At 47.5% G+C, this 18795-nt stretch overlaps 1 protein-coding gene across 2 annotated transcripts in view; it reads right to left on the reverse strand.

The window, feature by feature from the left end:
- LOC129380162 (amine oxidase [flavin-containing] A-like) overlaps nucleotides 1-18795 on the reverse strand; it is a 70143-nt gene that overhangs the window by 35699 nt on the left and 15649 nt on the right. For both annotated transcript variants that reach the window (XM_055076689.2, XM_055076690.2), the window contains exons 2-4: nucleotides 11901-11995; nucleotides 1409-1546; nucleotides 773-883 (exon numbers count right to left, since the gene is read on the reverse strand). In XM_055076689.2, coding sequence (XP_054932664.1) covers nucleotides 773-883; nucleotides 1409-1546; nucleotides 11901-11995 — 344 coding nt within the window. The remainder of the gene's footprint in view (nucleotides 1-772; nucleotides 884-1408; nucleotides 1547-11900; nucleotides 11996-18795) is intronic.

Below are 18795 nucleotides of genomic sequence, written 5' to 3' on the forward strand. Positions count from 1 at the left end.
CAAATGAGTTATAGTCGATGGGTAGGCCAGGGAAATGCAAAGCCAACTGAATGCTTGATCGCAGAGTAAGGGATTCTTACCACTAGTGCCGGGGGGGGGGGGGGGGAAGGAGAGGTTCAGCGCAGTCGTGTGCTAGGTCTTTCTTTATTATAGATAACTGTGAATGGGCTACATACATCGTTTTTTTATTAATACTTTTAGACTAGGTATACGTAATTTTTAAGTGACCTGCAGTACATATAGCACAATTCTGGCCTTTGAGCTGGAATACTCGAAAAGTCGGACATTACTTGCGCGTGAAGTCAAAATAAATATTCGACAAATAAAAAAAAATTCTCTGCATAATTCTGATAATTAATCAGTCATGCATTTCGATTTATTGTGGTAGTAATCGTAGTAGTGGTCGCTTCGTCGAGTAATACAGTTCAAGAATTAGAATTGTGCTGCCTGACAAAGGCTATTTTAAAAATGTTGTTACACTAACAAAAGGTACCTGGTTTATAGGAAGCCCGGTCATTTCAGACACAGTTGTTGCGAGCCTCTAGCTTTTCTCCGTAAAGATGATTAAACTATGTAATCTTTATCATGCTCAGTATTTGCATAGGTTAATATCGTCTGTAACGTTGACCTGAAGCTGTAATCGGTGAGGCCCTTCCGTGTATTTGCAGCTAACCGCCTTTTTTTTTTTCTTCATGTAGGATTCATAGCTAAATCTGTATCGCATCGTTGTTTTTCACGTGAGCAGTATGACAAGCACATTGTGAACGTATACCTGCTCCATCATGATGTCCATCTTACGCATGACGTAGTTGATGTCGAACCACGCCAGAGGATCACTGATTCCGAAGTGGGCCCACGTAGATTCATACGGGTACGCCTTGCCCTGTGCGTGTATGAATGCATAGCATTTATTATTATTATTATTATTATTATTAATATTATTATTATTATAATCATCATCATTATTACGGTTATAATGACAGTAATACTTTTTACAGAACAGCCTAGCTGTGCATCTGTACTCGCACATACAAGGCTCAAGTTATCAAGGAATTGTCTGAATACCAACGTAGCCTTCTCATTTCTTCATGATGCAGTGTTTCATGCTACAGCAGAATGCGAGCAGCTCTATGTTATTGACTGACTGGTAGATGGATAATTGATTTCATTGATTGATTGATTGATAATCGATGATGGAAATGGAATGAAATGAAACTGCAACATCTGATAGCAACTAACCCTACCAAAAGTATAGAAATTACGCAACACTGCTGTCTCTAAGGTATCAGATGTGCGATAGCTGCCCGGGTACGACTTGACATCTTAGCGAGGAGGGGAGATACCGTAACTAAAGAAACACGTGCAACGAAGGTAAAACAAACAACGAACGCGCGCGTATAATACGTGCCTCGCTGAAGTGCAGGCTCTTGAGGTCGTCGAATATCTTGTACGTGTCCACCTGCAGCTCGCTGGCCAGGCGCAAGATGTGGTCCTGCGTGGGGCCGACATACGAGCCGCCCAGGTCGACCCAGCCAACCAAGTCGTTCTTACAAAAGAGGAAAAAAAGAAGGAGAGAACGGGAAGGACAGGTCAAGAACAGATTCCTGCGAACAAGACCATCGCACTGTTATCCTCGATTCAGCGTTGTCATGACTCAGTGGAAACGCTCACTCATGGGAGAGACGTCACCGTTTGAGTGTTCTTTAATGTGCACTCCAAGTTTCTAATTGACTCCCTAATGTTTTACCCCGCATTCACATTTAATACAACATTTCAGTTGAGGAGCATCAAATTTCCACTATGTTTTTCTTGGCGTCTTGTGCGGTTGTGAATGGAAATACAGCCCTTCGGTTCCCCCGATTGTTCTCCTTCATTGAACGGCAAGAATATCGACTTCAGGTATAGCCTTGATGCCTTTAGCATGCGATGGTTTATAGGCCTATTTGCCTGCGCCTAAAAGGCCACATGATGCCTACGGTTGCAAGCGTGTTCCCGATCCGCCGCGATGGCTATCAATGCTGCCATGGCTGTCATGGCACTGTAAATGCTGGGTGGGCACACCCACACAAATTCCAAATAATTATGGGCGGACGAACAGCCGTCGCCGTAGCGCGAGTGGTCGTGTGACACGCGTCACGTCGCTCACAGAGGCTGCAAAGTTTTTTTTACAATAATTTCCCTTTTAATTTGTTAGGAACGTGAAGCTTCAGGCTTAACCCTGATGAACGTTAGCTTAACGTCCGGCTTAACCCTGATTCATCACTAATAGCGCACCAAGATAAAATACGAACAGCTAATTTCCCCTATATGCTTTCGTTGGTTTCGACGTCTGTTGGCTTCGTGTGGTTGCTTGCAGCCCGGAGCACCGTAAACGATTGGAATTTAGCCTATTCAAACACGCGCACCCGGAAAGAGCGATGTTACGCGCTGTACGGCATTGCGTCGCATTCGTCTGTTGGATCATGTAAAAAGCGACAGCGGAATTTTTGTGATGACCTTAGCGTTCCAGTCTCGAACGAAAAGGCAAGGAAAATGTTCGTTTTATAATGTACAAGAACATGATTGCATTCCGCACTGCCCACTGCGGCTTATCGTGCAGCTATTTGATGACAGCCTCATGGGTCTCGTATATGAACTGCCGTGGACGTGAATTGAGATAGCGACGCTGTCGTAACGCTCACTCTTCCTAATCTGTTTCTTTTTTTTAACGCGAAAGCATTATATTGCTCATGAGGCGGAAAATCCGGCGTTGTCGGCGTGATCACACGATGGTCCGAAAAGGCTACGAACCTTCGACCTTAGGTGGGAGTCGAACCTTTGGTTTCAATTGAGGCTACGAACCCTCGACCTTTGGTGGGAGTCGAACCCACGACGTTTGATGTCAATTAAGTCGAAGTTAATGAACGTGCAGTTAGGATATAGTTAATTAATTCTCTCGAACCCACGACCTTGCGTTGTGCGCAGTTTGTGACGAACACCGTTGGTCACGCGACGTATCGGCGCTTCTGTTGACGTGGTCGCCAGAGTCACGTGACTCCGCCAGCGACGCCGCCGGACGTCGTCGCGCTTCTGCTGATGTGGCCTCAATGCTTTTGCATTCATCCACGCAGGGGTAAATAAGCGGTCGTGGAGTTTTTAAAACTTTGTTTTGTTTTTGTTTTTTGCTTTCTGAAGCTCGTTTAATACACCGCGCAGCTCGACAGCCGATTAACCCAAATGCGCGTTTCCACGGCACCGCTGCAAATATTGCATCGCAATGAAGATAATTTGTTTTTTTAAGTGCGTAAGCATTTTTATGCCTATTCAACGAGGAAATCCGTTCGTCCTTTCGTACATTTGTCCGTCCGTCACGTAAGACGATCGCTTTAAAGATAGGGACCGCAGCAGCGAGCGTATTGACCTTAGTGCTGCCTCTCGTTTCAACGCGAACTAAGCGGCTAGAACACAACGCACACGAAGCTATCAGTACTCGGTGCACTCTGTCTCAATCGTAGATCGCTTTCAAGACAGGGCCCGCGCGGCCACGCCATACGCAACCCCCACTGGAGTACGGTTGATCACGACTCATATCAAGAGGAAACAGTGTTAGCGACCACATGTACGTATGGATGTCTACCAAACGTGGCACTGTTCAATTATGTCACGCACTACAGCATGCATAGGCCATTGCTCATCTTCCACGAAGCAGCGGCACCATCCAAACGCACCATCGTACAACATGAGTGAACATTCAGTTTCAGTTTATTTCTTTAATAATTAAGTAGATATACATGCTTACACAAGTATACAGAAGGAGGTCCCAGAGTATGTAACATTGACGTAATAGATCTGCGGAAACCCGCAATTTGGAGAGAAGTAAATAATTAAGGGAAAATGAGAAATCAACCTATTCGTAGCAATTGCTACAAAGGAAACTCATACGGGTTACTCGAAGAAAAGCCTCGCAGTTGAAGAAAAATTAGTTCTGGTCCGGGTCTTGAAGCCGGGACCACCGTCTTTCCAGGGCAGCAGCTCTACCATCTGAGTTAACCAGGCGGCTAGCAGATGGCAGAGCGAAGTCGAATTTGTCTTGCCTTTGCTTCGAGTTGACAAATTGGACTTCGCTCCGCCATTGCTCGTGGTCCATTCAGAACTCCGAAAAATGAAACGTGAGCACTTTCAGAATAATATGTCTGATGCGAAGAAAGACCCTTAATTGATCTGCCAAGTTGTTACTGAACTAGTCCCTCATACCGAGCGACCTTTTTTCTAAGTCAGTGGTGGCTCTAAATGCGAACTATGCGAGAAAGCAACTTGCGAGCAAATTTCTGTCACTGGCTGAGCCCGTGTGCATGTAATTTCATCACTAGTTCTAATTCTTGCGTACCATAACTAGTTCCGCTGGAACATTGACGATACACCACTCACCGATTTCACGCGACCCCCGCATGGACAGTCCTTTCTCCATGGACGAATTCTAAGCTGCACTTGCCTTGTGCAAGCGTTCATCTTCACCAGGACCCAGCAGTATAGCCTACCGTGCCCTATGTAATCTTGGCGAAGAGGCTCGGAAAGTGCTCCTGCTCTTGTTCAACAGCTCCTGGCAGACAGGTACGGTTCCCCAGGAATGGAAGACCAGTCGCCTGATTCCGCTGCTCAAGCTTGGCAAGTCGTTTGTAGACATTGCATCATACCGACCAATTGCGCTTGCCAGTTGCATCGGAAAACTAATGGAGAGGATGGTTCCAGCACAGCTAGAATGGTACTTCGAACATTACCAGGTATATCCGGATGCAGTGGCCGGTTTCAGGCGTGGCCGTTGTTCCATAGACAACGTTATCTACTTGGTGACGTACGTCGAGCACCAGAAGCCCTGCAAAAGATTATCTGCCGCCCTGTTTCTGGATGTTAAAGGAGCGTACGATAACGGAACGCACGAAGCGATTTCCAACGCATTAGAGGCAGTAGGACTTGGCGGCAAGGTCTATTTCTACCTAAGTAGCTATCTACATAAGCGATCCTTTTTCGTACTTACCGAGGATGGCCAGACCTCCCAGCATTACAGTAACCATGGGGTGCCTCAGGGCGGAGTTCTGAGCCCTACGCTCTTAAGTCTAACGCTCATTGGACTCGCCGACATCCTGCCATGCACCGTTTGGCTCTCCATCTATGCCGACGACATTTGCATATGTACGTCGGCTGTGACGGGACTGCAGCTTCGCGAGTGGCTTCAGAAAGCGGTCACTTTAACACGATCCTACTTTCGAGAACAATGACCTCATATAACATGTGAAAGTGTGCAGTTGTTGCGTTTACCAGGAAATCAATCTCTCCATACATGATATCCGTCGACGGACAACTGATCTCATGCACCACGAGTCGCAGAATTTTGGGGGTGGTCATTTACAGAAATCTGTCCTGGACCACTCATGTGAATTATGTGAGAAAACGCCTGACAGTAATTTGCCATATGTTTAACTTCCTAGCAGGAAAGACCTGGGTAGTACCAATACAATCTATGCTGCAAGTGTACAGGGTCCTCTTTATTAGATTCCTGCTGTACAGCCTACCGGTCATGTCCAGCACCTGCATAACTAGCTTGAATATAATCCAAAGCATCGAAGCCCAAGCCCTCAAGATATGCCTTGGTCTACCGCGGGGTGCGTCAACGACTGAAGTTATTGCAGTCGCTCAAGATTCCACTCTTAGAACGCACATTACCATTGAAACGATGCGTGGGCACATAAGACACTTCGCCCTGACCCCTACCCACCACCTCGCATGTCTCCCAGTAGATATAGGCCCCACACGATATTCAGTGCGACTGTCTTCGCGCACCGGGCCTCTCTCGGGTTAGGTTACGCACCTGCGGCAAGACAGCGTCCATTCCTCCATGGTGTGTGCTCCGTACTCAAGTAAACCTTACAATCCCAGAACTTCAGAAAAAGTCGGACTTGCCGTCATGAGCACTCAAGCAACTAAATTTACTTCTCTTGTACGAGAAATACAGCGACTGCACACACGTGTATTCTGATGGATCAACTACATCAACCAGTTCCGGTGGCACTGTAGTTATACCAACAATGAGAATAACCCAACGGTTCAAGACTACCCATGTCACTACGTCTACAGCTGCAGCGCTCGCGGCTCTCCGCGACGCGCTTCATGTGATAAATGCTGAAAGTCCTAGAAAATGGGCAGTCTTCTGCGATTCAAGGCCGGCCTTGCAATGTGTGCAGTGATATCAGTGATATCAATGTGTGCAGTGATATCACTTAAGAGAAAAAGGCCGTGATATCTCTTTTCAATGGATACCAGGTAATTGTGGTATCACACAAAATGATTAAGCAGATAAGGCAGCTCGGACGTCAAACCAAGAATACCGCTGCGTCCCCATTTCTCTCTCAAGAACCTACACCACGAGACAACTTCGCATTCTAGCACGCACGATCTTCTTAGCAGGATGGAATACCGCACATACAAAGCGCACAAGACTGCACAAACTAAACCCGTCACCACAACTCAGACCTCCGGCCGGTCCGCACCGACGCGAAGCGTCTCCTCTGTGTTGGTTGTGGCTTGCAGTTGCTTTTACGGATGCCTACTCAACACTAATTGGAATGGCTGATAGTCCTGCATGAGATGTTTACGAATGCGAGGAGAACATTGACCACTTATTGTGCCATTGTCCTCAATTTCAAGCGCGAAGACAATCTTTGTTCAACACATTGAGGAAATTAGATGATCGTCCTCTGAGTGAACAGTCAATACTGGAGCACCGTCCCCCCCCGATCATCGGCTCAGAAGGCAGTGGAGGCACTTTTGTGTTTTCTCAGAACGTCTGGTTTGCGCGAGCGGCTTTAACTCAAGCACATTCCGTACATGTCTCTACACCTTCTCTCTCCCTTCCCCCAGCGTAGGGTAGGCAACCAGACTCTCGACTGGTTAACATCCCTGCCTTCCTATGTTCCTCTCTCTCTCTCTTTATATATATATATATATATATATATATATATATATATATATATATATATATATATATATATATATATATCCTCGTTTGTCATCCTGAGGATGCTTTTGTCAGCCAGGTGCGCAGACGAGGTGCAGAAATTAATTCAGGCGTTAGGAAGCACCTGCGTATGCATTTTGGACGAGACAAAAGCAAAATCTATCGAAAGCATGACACATGTACAGGCCAGTAGCGCACATCTGCGACCTCATTTTATGCACTGGGGAACTTTCTGAGCTAACGAAAATCGCCAGAGTCGCAGTTGTGCATAAAGGTGTAACAAAGATAACTTCATTAACTACGATTGCGATTTAAAATTTTCTTTTTCAAGAAATAGCTGAACGTATATTTTTCGACATAGCTAAGAAACTTTACTATGCATTGGTTCACTCCAGGCTCAGCTACTGCCTTCTGGTATGGGGCACAGCGTCCAACACAAACCTTACATCTTTATTGAGGCGTCAAAAATGGGCCAGTCGATCAGTTAGCAACTTATTCTTTCCTGAAGACACTAAACCGCAGTTTAAAAAAACATGCAATACTTCCAATACACTATTTATGCACTCACAGAATCGATCAGACACATACACATATGGAGACACGCACATATACACACATACAGAGAAAAAAGGACATGCATGGCTGAATATGCCACAGCGGCACGCGTGCACAGCTCTCGACGTACATCGTGTTCGTCGCAAACGGTGCTCTGCAATCTGCTTCGTTTTCGCTGGTTATTTGCACATCCATATATTACGCAGTGACTCCCCGGTGATGTTCTGTACTTGGATGTTGCGGGCACAGACATATTTACACATTGAACACCCCGTAACACACGCACGCTACATGCACGCGAACGCGTCTTGGCAGCTCAGGGAAGATGGCGGCTGGTCGCTGGGTTCCGGAGTATGCGCTCAGCCCATCCGGTTCGAGACTATCGTGTTTTGGTCTATATAAAGGTTAGCAGTTATACCCGTTATACGCCCTCAAGAAGCGCACGCGTACTTTTATTTTCTTGCCCGGAGAACAAGGGAAGGAAAATGTGGAGGTTAATCGCGTTTGCGGCCGGTTCGACGTCCTAGTCACCAGCTGATAAGGGAAATGCGGAAAATCAAAAGAAGTATCAGAAATAAAAAGCAAGGAAAGCACCCGTCGTAAGCTTTCATAGCACGTACAGTCTACAGAATTGCCGTCAAAGACCCCCTTTCCCTACCCCCCGTTTGTTATTACTTTTTTAATGTACTGAAGGCGCGATAGTAGAGGTTACAGTAGTACAATACCAAATTGGCCACATTTAAGGATAACGGTGGCTAATTCATATGCCGGAGATTAACGCAAAATCGAAAAGCGTTTGAAGACGCAACCTTGAAGATCCCGCACGACCCCGATCCGCGAAGTTATTGATCGTGCGACATTTCTGACTCAGACCTGTACGTATCTTACGTACTCTGCTCCCAGGTTGCTATATCTGCAATTTCTTTCAGAGTACTTGAGTGTCTTGGAAATCATTTGAGAGAGGAGTATTCTTGCAGTAGCTTAAATACATTTCAGAGTATCCTGTATTAATTGTCTCAAATACTTAGGAGGAAAATCCAATCCTTTCAGCAAGAGAGCACCAGATCAACGTACCTGGCCGCTACAGGCAAAATACCTTAACTGGTTCAACACGCGTACAAGCAGGCTGTAAGGCTGCGTACATTCAAACCTGTGCCGCCGGGCTGTCAGGTTCCACGTGGCACGTACGCGCCGACTTCTTCCACGAAAGGATTAAGCTGCCCCGTACTCCCCCTGCCCCGTTTCTTTTAACTGCCGCCTAGCTTTTGTTTTCCCACTGTCGCTTCCCGACCCGTGTGCACATATTGATTGTCTGCCTGGTAGCGCATGTGTGAATAGTAGTAGAAACCGTTGTGGGGCTATAGTTGGTTCGTAACTTTCAAAAGATGAAGCTCCAACAGAGACAGCACGCTAAGAAAGAACAATGACAGGACAAGGCGCTTCCCGTCATTCTTCTTTCTTAGTGTGCTGTCTCTGTTGGTGCTTCATCTTTTGAAAGCAGGTGTAAAGATCTGCTGCTACAGAAATCCTTGCCTCGTGGTAAGCACGCCATCTGGCACCCAGTGTGGCTTCCGCGGAGCTCTCGGCTACGAATAACTTAAAGCTACGACAATCGAGAGGAGCCCATTATGGTTCAAATTCCTCTGGTAGGAGTTAAATGGCGACGTGGAAGCGTTAGCCCAGCATAACGATCACAGGCAGTCCTGGAGCGGATTACTGCAATGTCGCGGCCGAAACTGGATCGTGCGGTGCATATATTTGCCGACTGTGCGTCGCATGGGCGATCCCGGTTCTAAAGGAAACTTGCACCCGTCGCGTCAGAATGGCATCACTAATGTGCAGTGCTTGGCTGCGGCTGCGGAAATGTGGGAAATCAAGTGAGTGTCGCAGTGAGAAGGTGAGAAAACAAGTAGTTTTATTTTGAATTTGTGTAAATATGGTGGTACAGATATAGGCACAACCCGATGGGTTAGTGACGTTGAAGCTGGCTGAAAGTAACAGGATTGGGGGGTAGAAGTCTTTATAAGCTGTAACTACCAAATAATTTTCCTTTCTACAGCTTTCTTTTTTAATCGTCAAGACCGGCTGTATGGGGCAGTAATCATCGTAGATGGTAGAACTGTGAGGCTCCACACTTTGCAGATAGTCTTGGTGTCAGCAGCAGTTATTGTCGCCGCCGAAGTATGTGTCCGCAAACGTCGGGTGACTATAAGGTTCGTACCTTGGACTACCAGCTTTTGCCGGTTGCAGTGCAATTTGCAAATAACGAGACAAAGTATAGGGTCGTCATACAAACAGGCTTAATTACCCGCCGCAAGGCGCGTCTACACGAGATAATAGAGCTTCAGCTATTTGCGTGTTGTCTGCGTATCTGTGTGAAAAGGAGTCAACGCAAGTCACAGTTGTGTTGAAGTACCCTGCGTTTCATGAATTCTTCCTGCGACATAACGCCTCCGTACCGTCGAGTGTATATGTGGAGAGCCTTTTCAGCAAAATGAGTCATGTTTCTAAGAACAGAAAATTTCGAATAGTGACTCGTCTTGCGCGTCAATAATGCCTTCTAGCAGTACACAGTTTTGTCGTACTGCCTTTCCAACTTCGGAAGAAAATGTTTCTTGGAAGTATATTTGAAGTAACGCAATACTCCTGACGAGTATTCAGTACTCTATACAAATACTTTTTCTGAATTGACGGCGATCAAAACGAGAACAAGGTAAAAGCGGGAGCCAGCGTTTCGACAAGTGGACTTGTATTTTTCAACGCTGAATTGAGTATGTTGTACCATCTACTCAAATACGTTTTCGCGAAACACTCAATGAGCTGTCTCAAATACATTTCTGAAGTACCTAGTACAAGTCTAGTCTGCAGACTGTAAAGCACTGTTTGGACTTTTAAAAATGATCACACTTTACTAGAGATAAAGACTTGATCCAGCAAAGTTTTTTTTTCTTGTTGTCTTTACCTCTTTTGACAAATTCTAAGAAATATATTCAATGTTATTGAAGCCGTTTTTCTTTTGTTTCAACGCGAAATGGAAAACAGGAAAAATTTGCTTTTGTTTTTCGCATTATCCAGCCATTGTTTAGGATGGCACAAATTCGTAGAAGGGTTACGTCACAGCTGACTCAGTGTTCGTAACCTTAAGCATAGTTAAGCGCTCGACGCCTGGGTCTCGATAGAGTCATCATCATCATCATCATCAGCCTGATTACGCCCACTGCAGGGCAAAGGCCTCTCCCATACCTCTCCAACTACCCCGGTCATGTACTAATTGTGGCCATGTTGTCCCTGCAAACGTCTTAATGTCATCCGCCCACCTAACTTTCTGCCGCCCCCTACTACGCTTTCCTTCCCTTGGAATCCAGTCCGTAACCCTTAATGACCATCGGTTATCTTCCCTCCTCATTACATGTCCGGCCCATGCCCATTTCTTTTTCTTGATTTCAACTAAGATGTCATTTACCCGCGTTTGTACCCTCACCCAATCTGCTCTTTTCTTATCCCTTAACGTTACACCTATCATTCTTCTTTCCATGGCTCGTTGCGTCGTCCTCAATTTCAGCAGAACCCTTTTCGTAAGCCTCCAGGTTTCTGCCCCGTAGGTGAGTACTGGTAAGACACAGCTGTTATACACTTTCCTCTTGAGGGATAGTGGCAACCTGCTGGCAACCTACTCGATAGAGTAGTTTACCCTTTAACGGAGAAGCGTACTTTCCTTCGGTCTCCCACCGAATTTCTGTTAAATGGATGGACATGTAAAGAGAAACACTAAATCAGCCTATAGACTTGTAATGTGTTCGTGCAGTATACCCCATAGTTTCGTTAATTTCACGGCAATAGAGTAGATTATTAGAAGCGAAAGCAAAGGACAAATATACATCTTATCTCAACTTCACGCCAGAACCCCAGCGCCGTTACGTCTGTGTAACGTCACAGATTTCAAAGTACTTTCTCATATTTGGTCTGTTGTGGTGGAGTACAAGTTCTTGAAACTCGCAAAGTTCATTCTTTGGCTATCTTGGAATGCAACGTAGTCCATATTTACCGATGAAAAATATTCTAGGCCGTGAAAATCAATGAACGTCACGGCAAGCTGGTGCGGTATAATTTCAAGGTTTCGGTTATCAAGTTTTCGAGTCTTCTCTGGCTTACCGAGCCTCTTCTTGGTGTATAAAGCGGCGTTTTCGCTATTGCATGGTGTCCATGCAGGACACCATGGACTCCATGGTGTCTAGCATGGTGTCCTAAAGATACTCGTGAGACGCATAGCTTGCTTGCAATGAAATCAAACAGTACACATATTTTTATATCTTTGAAATCGCACTTCTCGGTTCGCGATGAACAAAGAACCCACCTTGACAGTGAACAGGCGGCCTCCGACCCTCTGTCGTGCTTCGAGGACAGTGACGTCAACGCAGCGCTCGGACAGCAGTTTGGCAGCCGACAGCCCTGTTGATCAGCCGCCATGAGTATGCAGAAACGTCACATCAGAATTCACATCACATCATTCAGAACTCTGCATGCGATCATATTTTATCCTACTTAGGATGATACGACCAGATATATGAGGCCCTGCGGAATGACATCAGTCATCGCAAGTTATAAGCCTATAGTTGTAATGAAGTTGTTGCCAAAAAGAAAGCCGGACTTTCGGCCAAAAGGCGAAGCATCGATTGCGATAACAAATTATTAGACGTTTATATGAAATAAGGATAGTAGTTTTATCAGTCGCATAAACTTGTAAACACTCGTTTACTAATTAAATCAACAAGCATGGTGCCACGCGCACAAGCAAACAAAAACACATCTCACTCAATAAGCGCGGACTCTCGCATTCAAATTGCGTCCTCACCGGACCTGCAATAAAGTTTACTCACTCACTCACTCACTCACTCACTCACTCACTCACTCACTCACTCACTCACTCACTCACTCACTCACTCACTCACTCACTCACTCACTCACTCACTCACTCACTCACACTCACTCACTCACTCACTCACTCACTCACTCACTCACTCACTCACTCACTCACTCTCGCATTCAAAACGCACCATGAGAGAAAACGCGGTAGCAGCAGCGATAGAATTGGCCTTCGTGCTGCCTCTCGCTTCAGCACGAACTAAGCAGCGAGAACACACTGCACATGAAGTTATCAGCAGTCGGCACACTCTCCCGAACACACATCGCTGTCCAGGTAGGGCCCGCGCGGCTGCACCATACGCAGTGACCACCAGAGTGGAACGCCCCGTCCCCCTCTCCCCCTCTGGTGTCTTCCTTGCAATGAAACATGGCGCACTACCTGCCCACTTTCCTCCTACGCGCGCTCCAGATTGAGCCACCATCGTCCGCGCACTCTTGTACTTTATACGAAACATCATGGCGACACCGATGGCGACGATGCAATTGCGCCTGGAGTATCCATATAATTGACATCGCAATAAAAGTAAGCGAGTTTGTTGTCGCTCATTCTGTTGCGACGCGGTGCACTGCCGAGCAAGTATGCGGAGCTTCCGTGCTGCGTCAGTTCTAGAAAGTAAAATTGGGACATGGTGCTCCTCAGTATGGGCTGAGCGGGCAGCTTGATCCGCCCGTTCATTGCAGATAATCCCGCAGTGACTTGGAAGCCACTGTAATATGAAACATTAGTTCTTCGTGCGGTCCGCGTCGTTAAGGTGACAGTAGAGACTGTAGTGCCACCTTCGAATCGCAGAATACCCTCCACTTGTGTGGCGGTTGATCACCAATCTGATGAAGGGCAGTAAAGAGCGCTGTGAGCTGTGCTGCCGTCGATGTTGTCGCGTGGGTCGTCTTGAATTTCATTGTTGCAACTTTCGCTGGTATGTCGATTGCCGCCGCGGAACTGTTTGGAAGGACGATCCATCAGTGTAAATATGCGTAGAGTCACTGTAGTTCTCGTACAAATATAGTAGCGTGAGCTGTTTAATGGCTGGTGATGCTAGATCAGCTGTTCTCGAGATGTCAGGTATTGTGAGGCTGATTTTTTGCTGAGCGAGGCACCATGGAGGAATCGAAGGTCTTGTAGCCGGAGTGAAACAAGGTGCCAAAGATTCATCATATGCGGTTATCGTTTGGCTCAAAGATGTGTGTGGTCTGTCCGCTGGTAGAGAGGCTAAGTGGTGACGAGGAGTTCTGGCTAGATACCTTATATGGGTCCTGATCACATCAATTTCAATGTGCGTCTTGACAAGGCGGTCTGTAGCGATTGCTATCGTAGCCACTGTTGAAGCACTCTGAGGCAGGCCTAGATAGATCCTGAAAACATTGTATTGCGCTTGAAGTGTGTATTGAACCTGAAGACTTTGTATTGTGCGTAGATTCGTTTTACCTGTGTTGATTATTGCTGGCAAGCTCTATCGCAGAAATCCTAGAAAAAGCACCCTGTACAGTTGTAACATGGCACTTGTCGACATTACAGAGGTCTTGCCAGCGAGAAACTTGAACAGGTGGCAGATGCCTGTCAATCGTTTTTTCACGTATGATACGTGAGGGCTCCATGACAAGTCCCTGTCGATTATGACACCTAGAAACTTGTACGATCGAACGCGTCGTATTATATGGCCATTTATCATTACACTGTAGTTTACCATGGGTTTGCGCGTAAATGGCATTAGTGCGCATTTCTTACAGGAAATTTCCAGGCCTCGATAACGGAGCTAGATAGCAGATTGGGAGGCGGCTCTCTGAATTATCGCTCGCAACCGTAGGCGTGTTACTGCAGACGTCCATATGCAGATGTCATCCGCGTACATTGATAGCGTGAGTGTGGTTGGCCCGTGCTCAAGGAGAGCAATTAGTGTTAGATTAAATAACACAAGGCGAAGTACACCGCCCTGGGGGGCGCCGCGGTAGCTATAATGTAGACAAGTATGGCCTTCCTCGGTGCTTACAAAAAAGGATCACATGGAGAAAAAGCTCCGTATCCATTGAAACATCCGACCACCACTCCTACATCTGCGAGAGCAGAGAGGATGGCTTCATGCGTAACGTTGTCATACGCGCCTTTAACGTCGATGAATAAAAAAGCACAGAGACGCTTACGGCATTTCTCATGCTGAATGTAGGTGACCAGGTCGACGACGTTATTGATCGATGATCGACCAGGTCAAAAGCCCGCCATTGCATCCGGGTAGGTGTTGTGGCACTCCAAGTACCACTCCAGGCGCCCTAAGACCATCCTCTCCAATACTTTGCCCCCACAGCTCGCCAAAGCTATCGGGCGATATGATGAGAGTTCAAACGGCGACTTGCCGGGCTTCAGCAGTGGAACAAGGCGACTTGTCTTCCAGCTTGTTGGTATCGTGCCATCTCTCCCAGATTCATTGTACAACTCAAGAAGAACACCTCTCGCTCGCTCCCCCAGGTGACACAGAGCTCGGTAGGAAATTCCGTCAGGTACTGGCGCTGATGTGCGGCTACGCAAAGCTAATGCTGCCTTAAGTTCATGCATTGAGAATGGTGGATTCATCCGGTGATCACGTGGTGGCGGACAGTTACTCGAAGGCGATGGAATGTTGGTAGCTGTGAGTTCGCAGGATAATCTGGCGCAGAAATCCTTTGCCACGTCAATCTCCGATTTCTTTCAAGAGAGGGCAAGAGCCTTGAATGGGAATCGCTGTACGGGGAATGTCCGGAGACCGCGCATCGTTCTCCATAGTTGCGATAAAGCCTTGCATGGATCTAGCGACTCACAGAAGGCAGTCCAATGTTGCGATTCGAGCTTGTCTAAACGGCGCTGGATCTTCTTTTGCGTGCGTCTGGAGGTCCGTAAATTGTCCATTGTCTTCGCACGTCGGTATCTTCGTTGAGGACGTCGTCGGATTGCTTGAAGTCGTTCTAGTTCCACATCAAATTCGGTCAGTTTCGAAGGGCATGTGAGAGTACGCATAGTGTCTTGCACCGCGCTCTTGATTGCCTCTTCCAAGTCGAAAGATTGATTGTCGTCGCAGTGTTCTTCCATGATAAACTGAAATTTTGACCAGTCCACTCTTTGGATCGTATCCCGTATTTTGGAAGGTGGCAATACTCTGATCTTGATGTATGTGGGGATATGGTCGCTTCCGTGCGTCTCTATGTCCGCAAACCACCCTGCACGTCTGACAAGGCTTCGTGAGACGAAAGCCAAGTCAAGACAGCTGCTGTACGTGGAGCCACGTAAAAACGTAGGACCTCCATCATTCAGCAGCCAAAGTTCATTACTGGAGGCGAAAGATACCAGAGCTTTGCCTCTTGCGTTGATCTTCGGAGTTCCCCAGAATATATGATGGGTGTTGAAATCTTTCATAATGACCTAGGGATTGGGAGTTGAGGAAAGGATGTCTCGTAGCCTTTTGTGATCAAATAGACTTGACGGAGATAGATAGGCGCCCACCAAAGAAAAAGGCCAAGTTCTTTTTCCTTACGTTTAGGCAAATATATTGATTATCGTCATTAGGTGGTACAGGCTTATGAATGTAGGTGAGGTCATGGCGACTAAACACCAAAAACCATGCTGTTTTCACCCACAGTTGACGACATAAACGATTCATATCCAGAAAGCCTGATCATGTTCGACAACTTCGGCTCGCAAATGATGATAATGGGAAACATATTGGCATACACGAAGCGACGGAAATACGAAAGGCGCGCTCTGAGTTCGCAGGCATTCTACAGAAAAATAGCTGCTTGTCGAACCTCATCCCTAAAAGACAGTACCTGTGGAGCCATGATCTACTCAAGGGTTGCCAGCACCGGACTCAGAACGTCCAGTACTTGAAGCGCACTTCTGGGAGACGGTGCGTGCATGTTGCTTAGCAACACGCGAATGGCATTCATTAAGGGCATAATAAGAGCTATCACTTGCTCATCTGTTTTCCCCCACTCCTCGGACACAGCACCTCGCTGTACTGGGGGCTGCTTCTCCTGCGGCTCTTCTGGCGGTCGTGTACGCGGAAGTTGCGGCCATTCCTTTGTGGAGAGAGATCTGGCAGTTTTCTCCCTTCCAACATTGGTGTTTGGAGTGCTGGAAATTTCCGCTAATGGTGCTGCTTGACGGTTTACTTTTCCTGAAAAGTTGATATTTTCCGTCGTGAAGACCTTCGACGGTGACGTCGTCTTCGCCGCACTTTCACAGCGGCCTTTTTGTGGGTAGAGTTGTCTCTCACCATTTGTTTAAGAATGGTGATCTCTTTCTTAATCTGGGGACAGTCTTTGAAAGAGGCGCAGTGATCACCCTGACAGTTAGGACACCAACGTGGTTGCGTTGCAGTTGTCTTCTGAGTGGGGTTCAGCGCATCGAAGGCACACGGCCGAATTTCTGCAAACATCCATCATATGGTGAATCTTCTCACAATTGAAGCATTGCATTGGACTTGAAATAAATGGTCGAACCTGGCGGCGAAAGTGGCTGACGTTCACGTAGGATGGAAGGCAGCCACCTTTGAACGTTATCCTCACACAAAGTGTGCTGCCGAGGCGACCAGCGTGCACAATGACGTTGTGTTCACTTGCTGGTTTTATTAGAACTGGGAGGTCTGCATTAGGTATTTAATTGTCATTGTTATAGATGACTCCATCTCCATCCAGGATGACTCTATCCAGGTGGCACCATTCGATGGCACGATGGAGCGGACCTTGATGTTTCCCAGCTGCGCTACATGTTGTAGTATGTTCAGCGCGCTCGGGTTCATCACATCGATTGCCAGGACGTTTCGCCTAGTGTTTATCCTGACATCCTTGATCTCGTTCGGCGTGGTATTTTTTAGATACACGGAGAGTGCTTGCCTGTTGAGGACGCGCAGGTTCTCAGTAGTGTTCTGCGGCACAAACAGGATGGAGTGAGGCCATCGTTGAGGTGCTGTTTTCACGGTGTTTGAGCTGGCCGCCGAAGATGAGTTGAGAATTCTTCGTTTGGCCTTGCGGTACTGGACAAGTCGAAAGCTGTCTTCCGAGGACTCGTCACCTGATGCGCAGTACAGGACAGTACAGGTCAGCTCTGTGTCCTCGCTGTCACCCGACGTATTTCCTCGCTTCCTCGAACCGATGTCCGCGGGTGAACGGGAACCGGGAGTGTCCTCGGGGTGTTGTACATCGATCATCACGATGGAGGGGGCGGTAGACCCCACAGGTGCAGTGAGAAGTCCAGTAAAGCACAGAGGTGGTCGAGATGTGTTCCGGGGCAGAAAAGCTGAGCGCCAAGGACAAGACGACAGCTCTTTCGTCCTTCACAACAGGCAACTGTGGTAAATGCTAATTGGTCAACCCTTCGTTGCTAAACTAGCAGTCCACTTAGTACAACGAAGAGGCTCACAAAAGAAAGTGGGATAGTCCCACTGTAAGATCTGGCATCGTAGAATGTCCATAACGCGAAAATTTTTGCCAATTCCATTGTCATGTGTAAGTGCCGCGAGGCACCTCTAGAAGATCGGAGCGGCTACCCAAACTTCGTGAAGAACGAGGAAGACAACGGGTGCGCGAGCACGACAGCACGAGGGCGCGTTCGCAGTGTTCGAACTAGGTGGGCAGCAGTTCCGAGCTCCTGGGCTGAACGAGGAGATAGTTCCTGCCAGGCAATACGTCCGTGGCAAGGTGCGGAAGATCGCGGAGCCGAGCGTGGATGAGGACGTCCGAGGAACCAGGGCTCCTGCTGCCAGTACTCGAAACGCTGGCTGACCCGAGGGCTGCCGGTCCCTGAGCTGCTGCACCTGAGCTGTGCCGAGCAGCGTTCCAGTCTGGCACAGATGTTGCTGTGCTAGACCCGGTCCTCACGCGCGACCGCCGCACGTGGATTTCGAGTAGCGTACGAGTTGGGCACTGAGGCCGTGTTGGGCGTGCGACTGTAGCACGTCGGTCGCGAGTGGCGTCCGAGCCGGACATCGAGGGCGTGTGGAACATGGCGTCCCCTGATTGCTGCCGCTGCGGCTCCTGAGCGTGCCGAGCCCGACAACCGTGCTGAACGGAGCCTGAGCGTGTCGTCGTAGCAGCCAGCTCAAGCACGGGTGAAACCACAGTACCGTGGCGACCGAACCGTGAGCTTCGCAACACGGGATTGTTTGAGCCCGTTTATTCCCGGGCGCTGTGTGTGTGGACACACTGACTGCGGTTACGCTGTCAACTCTCTGTATATATATATATTTTAAAGGTCGCTTTGATTTCTATAAATGCACCTAAATGACTGTCTTCCGCATCACTGCGCACTAGCAAAAGTGCCGAATAGTCCTAAAGACCAGAATTTCTGGCGTCCGCGACAG

Source organism: Dermacentor andersoni, chromosome 2 (genome assembly GCF_023375885.2).
Source record: "Dermacentor andersoni chromosome 2, qqDerAnde1_hic_scaffold, whole genome shotgun sequence".
Lineage (NCBI taxonomy): Eukaryota > Metazoa > Arthropoda > Arachnida > Ixodida > Ixodidae > Dermacentor > Dermacentor andersoni.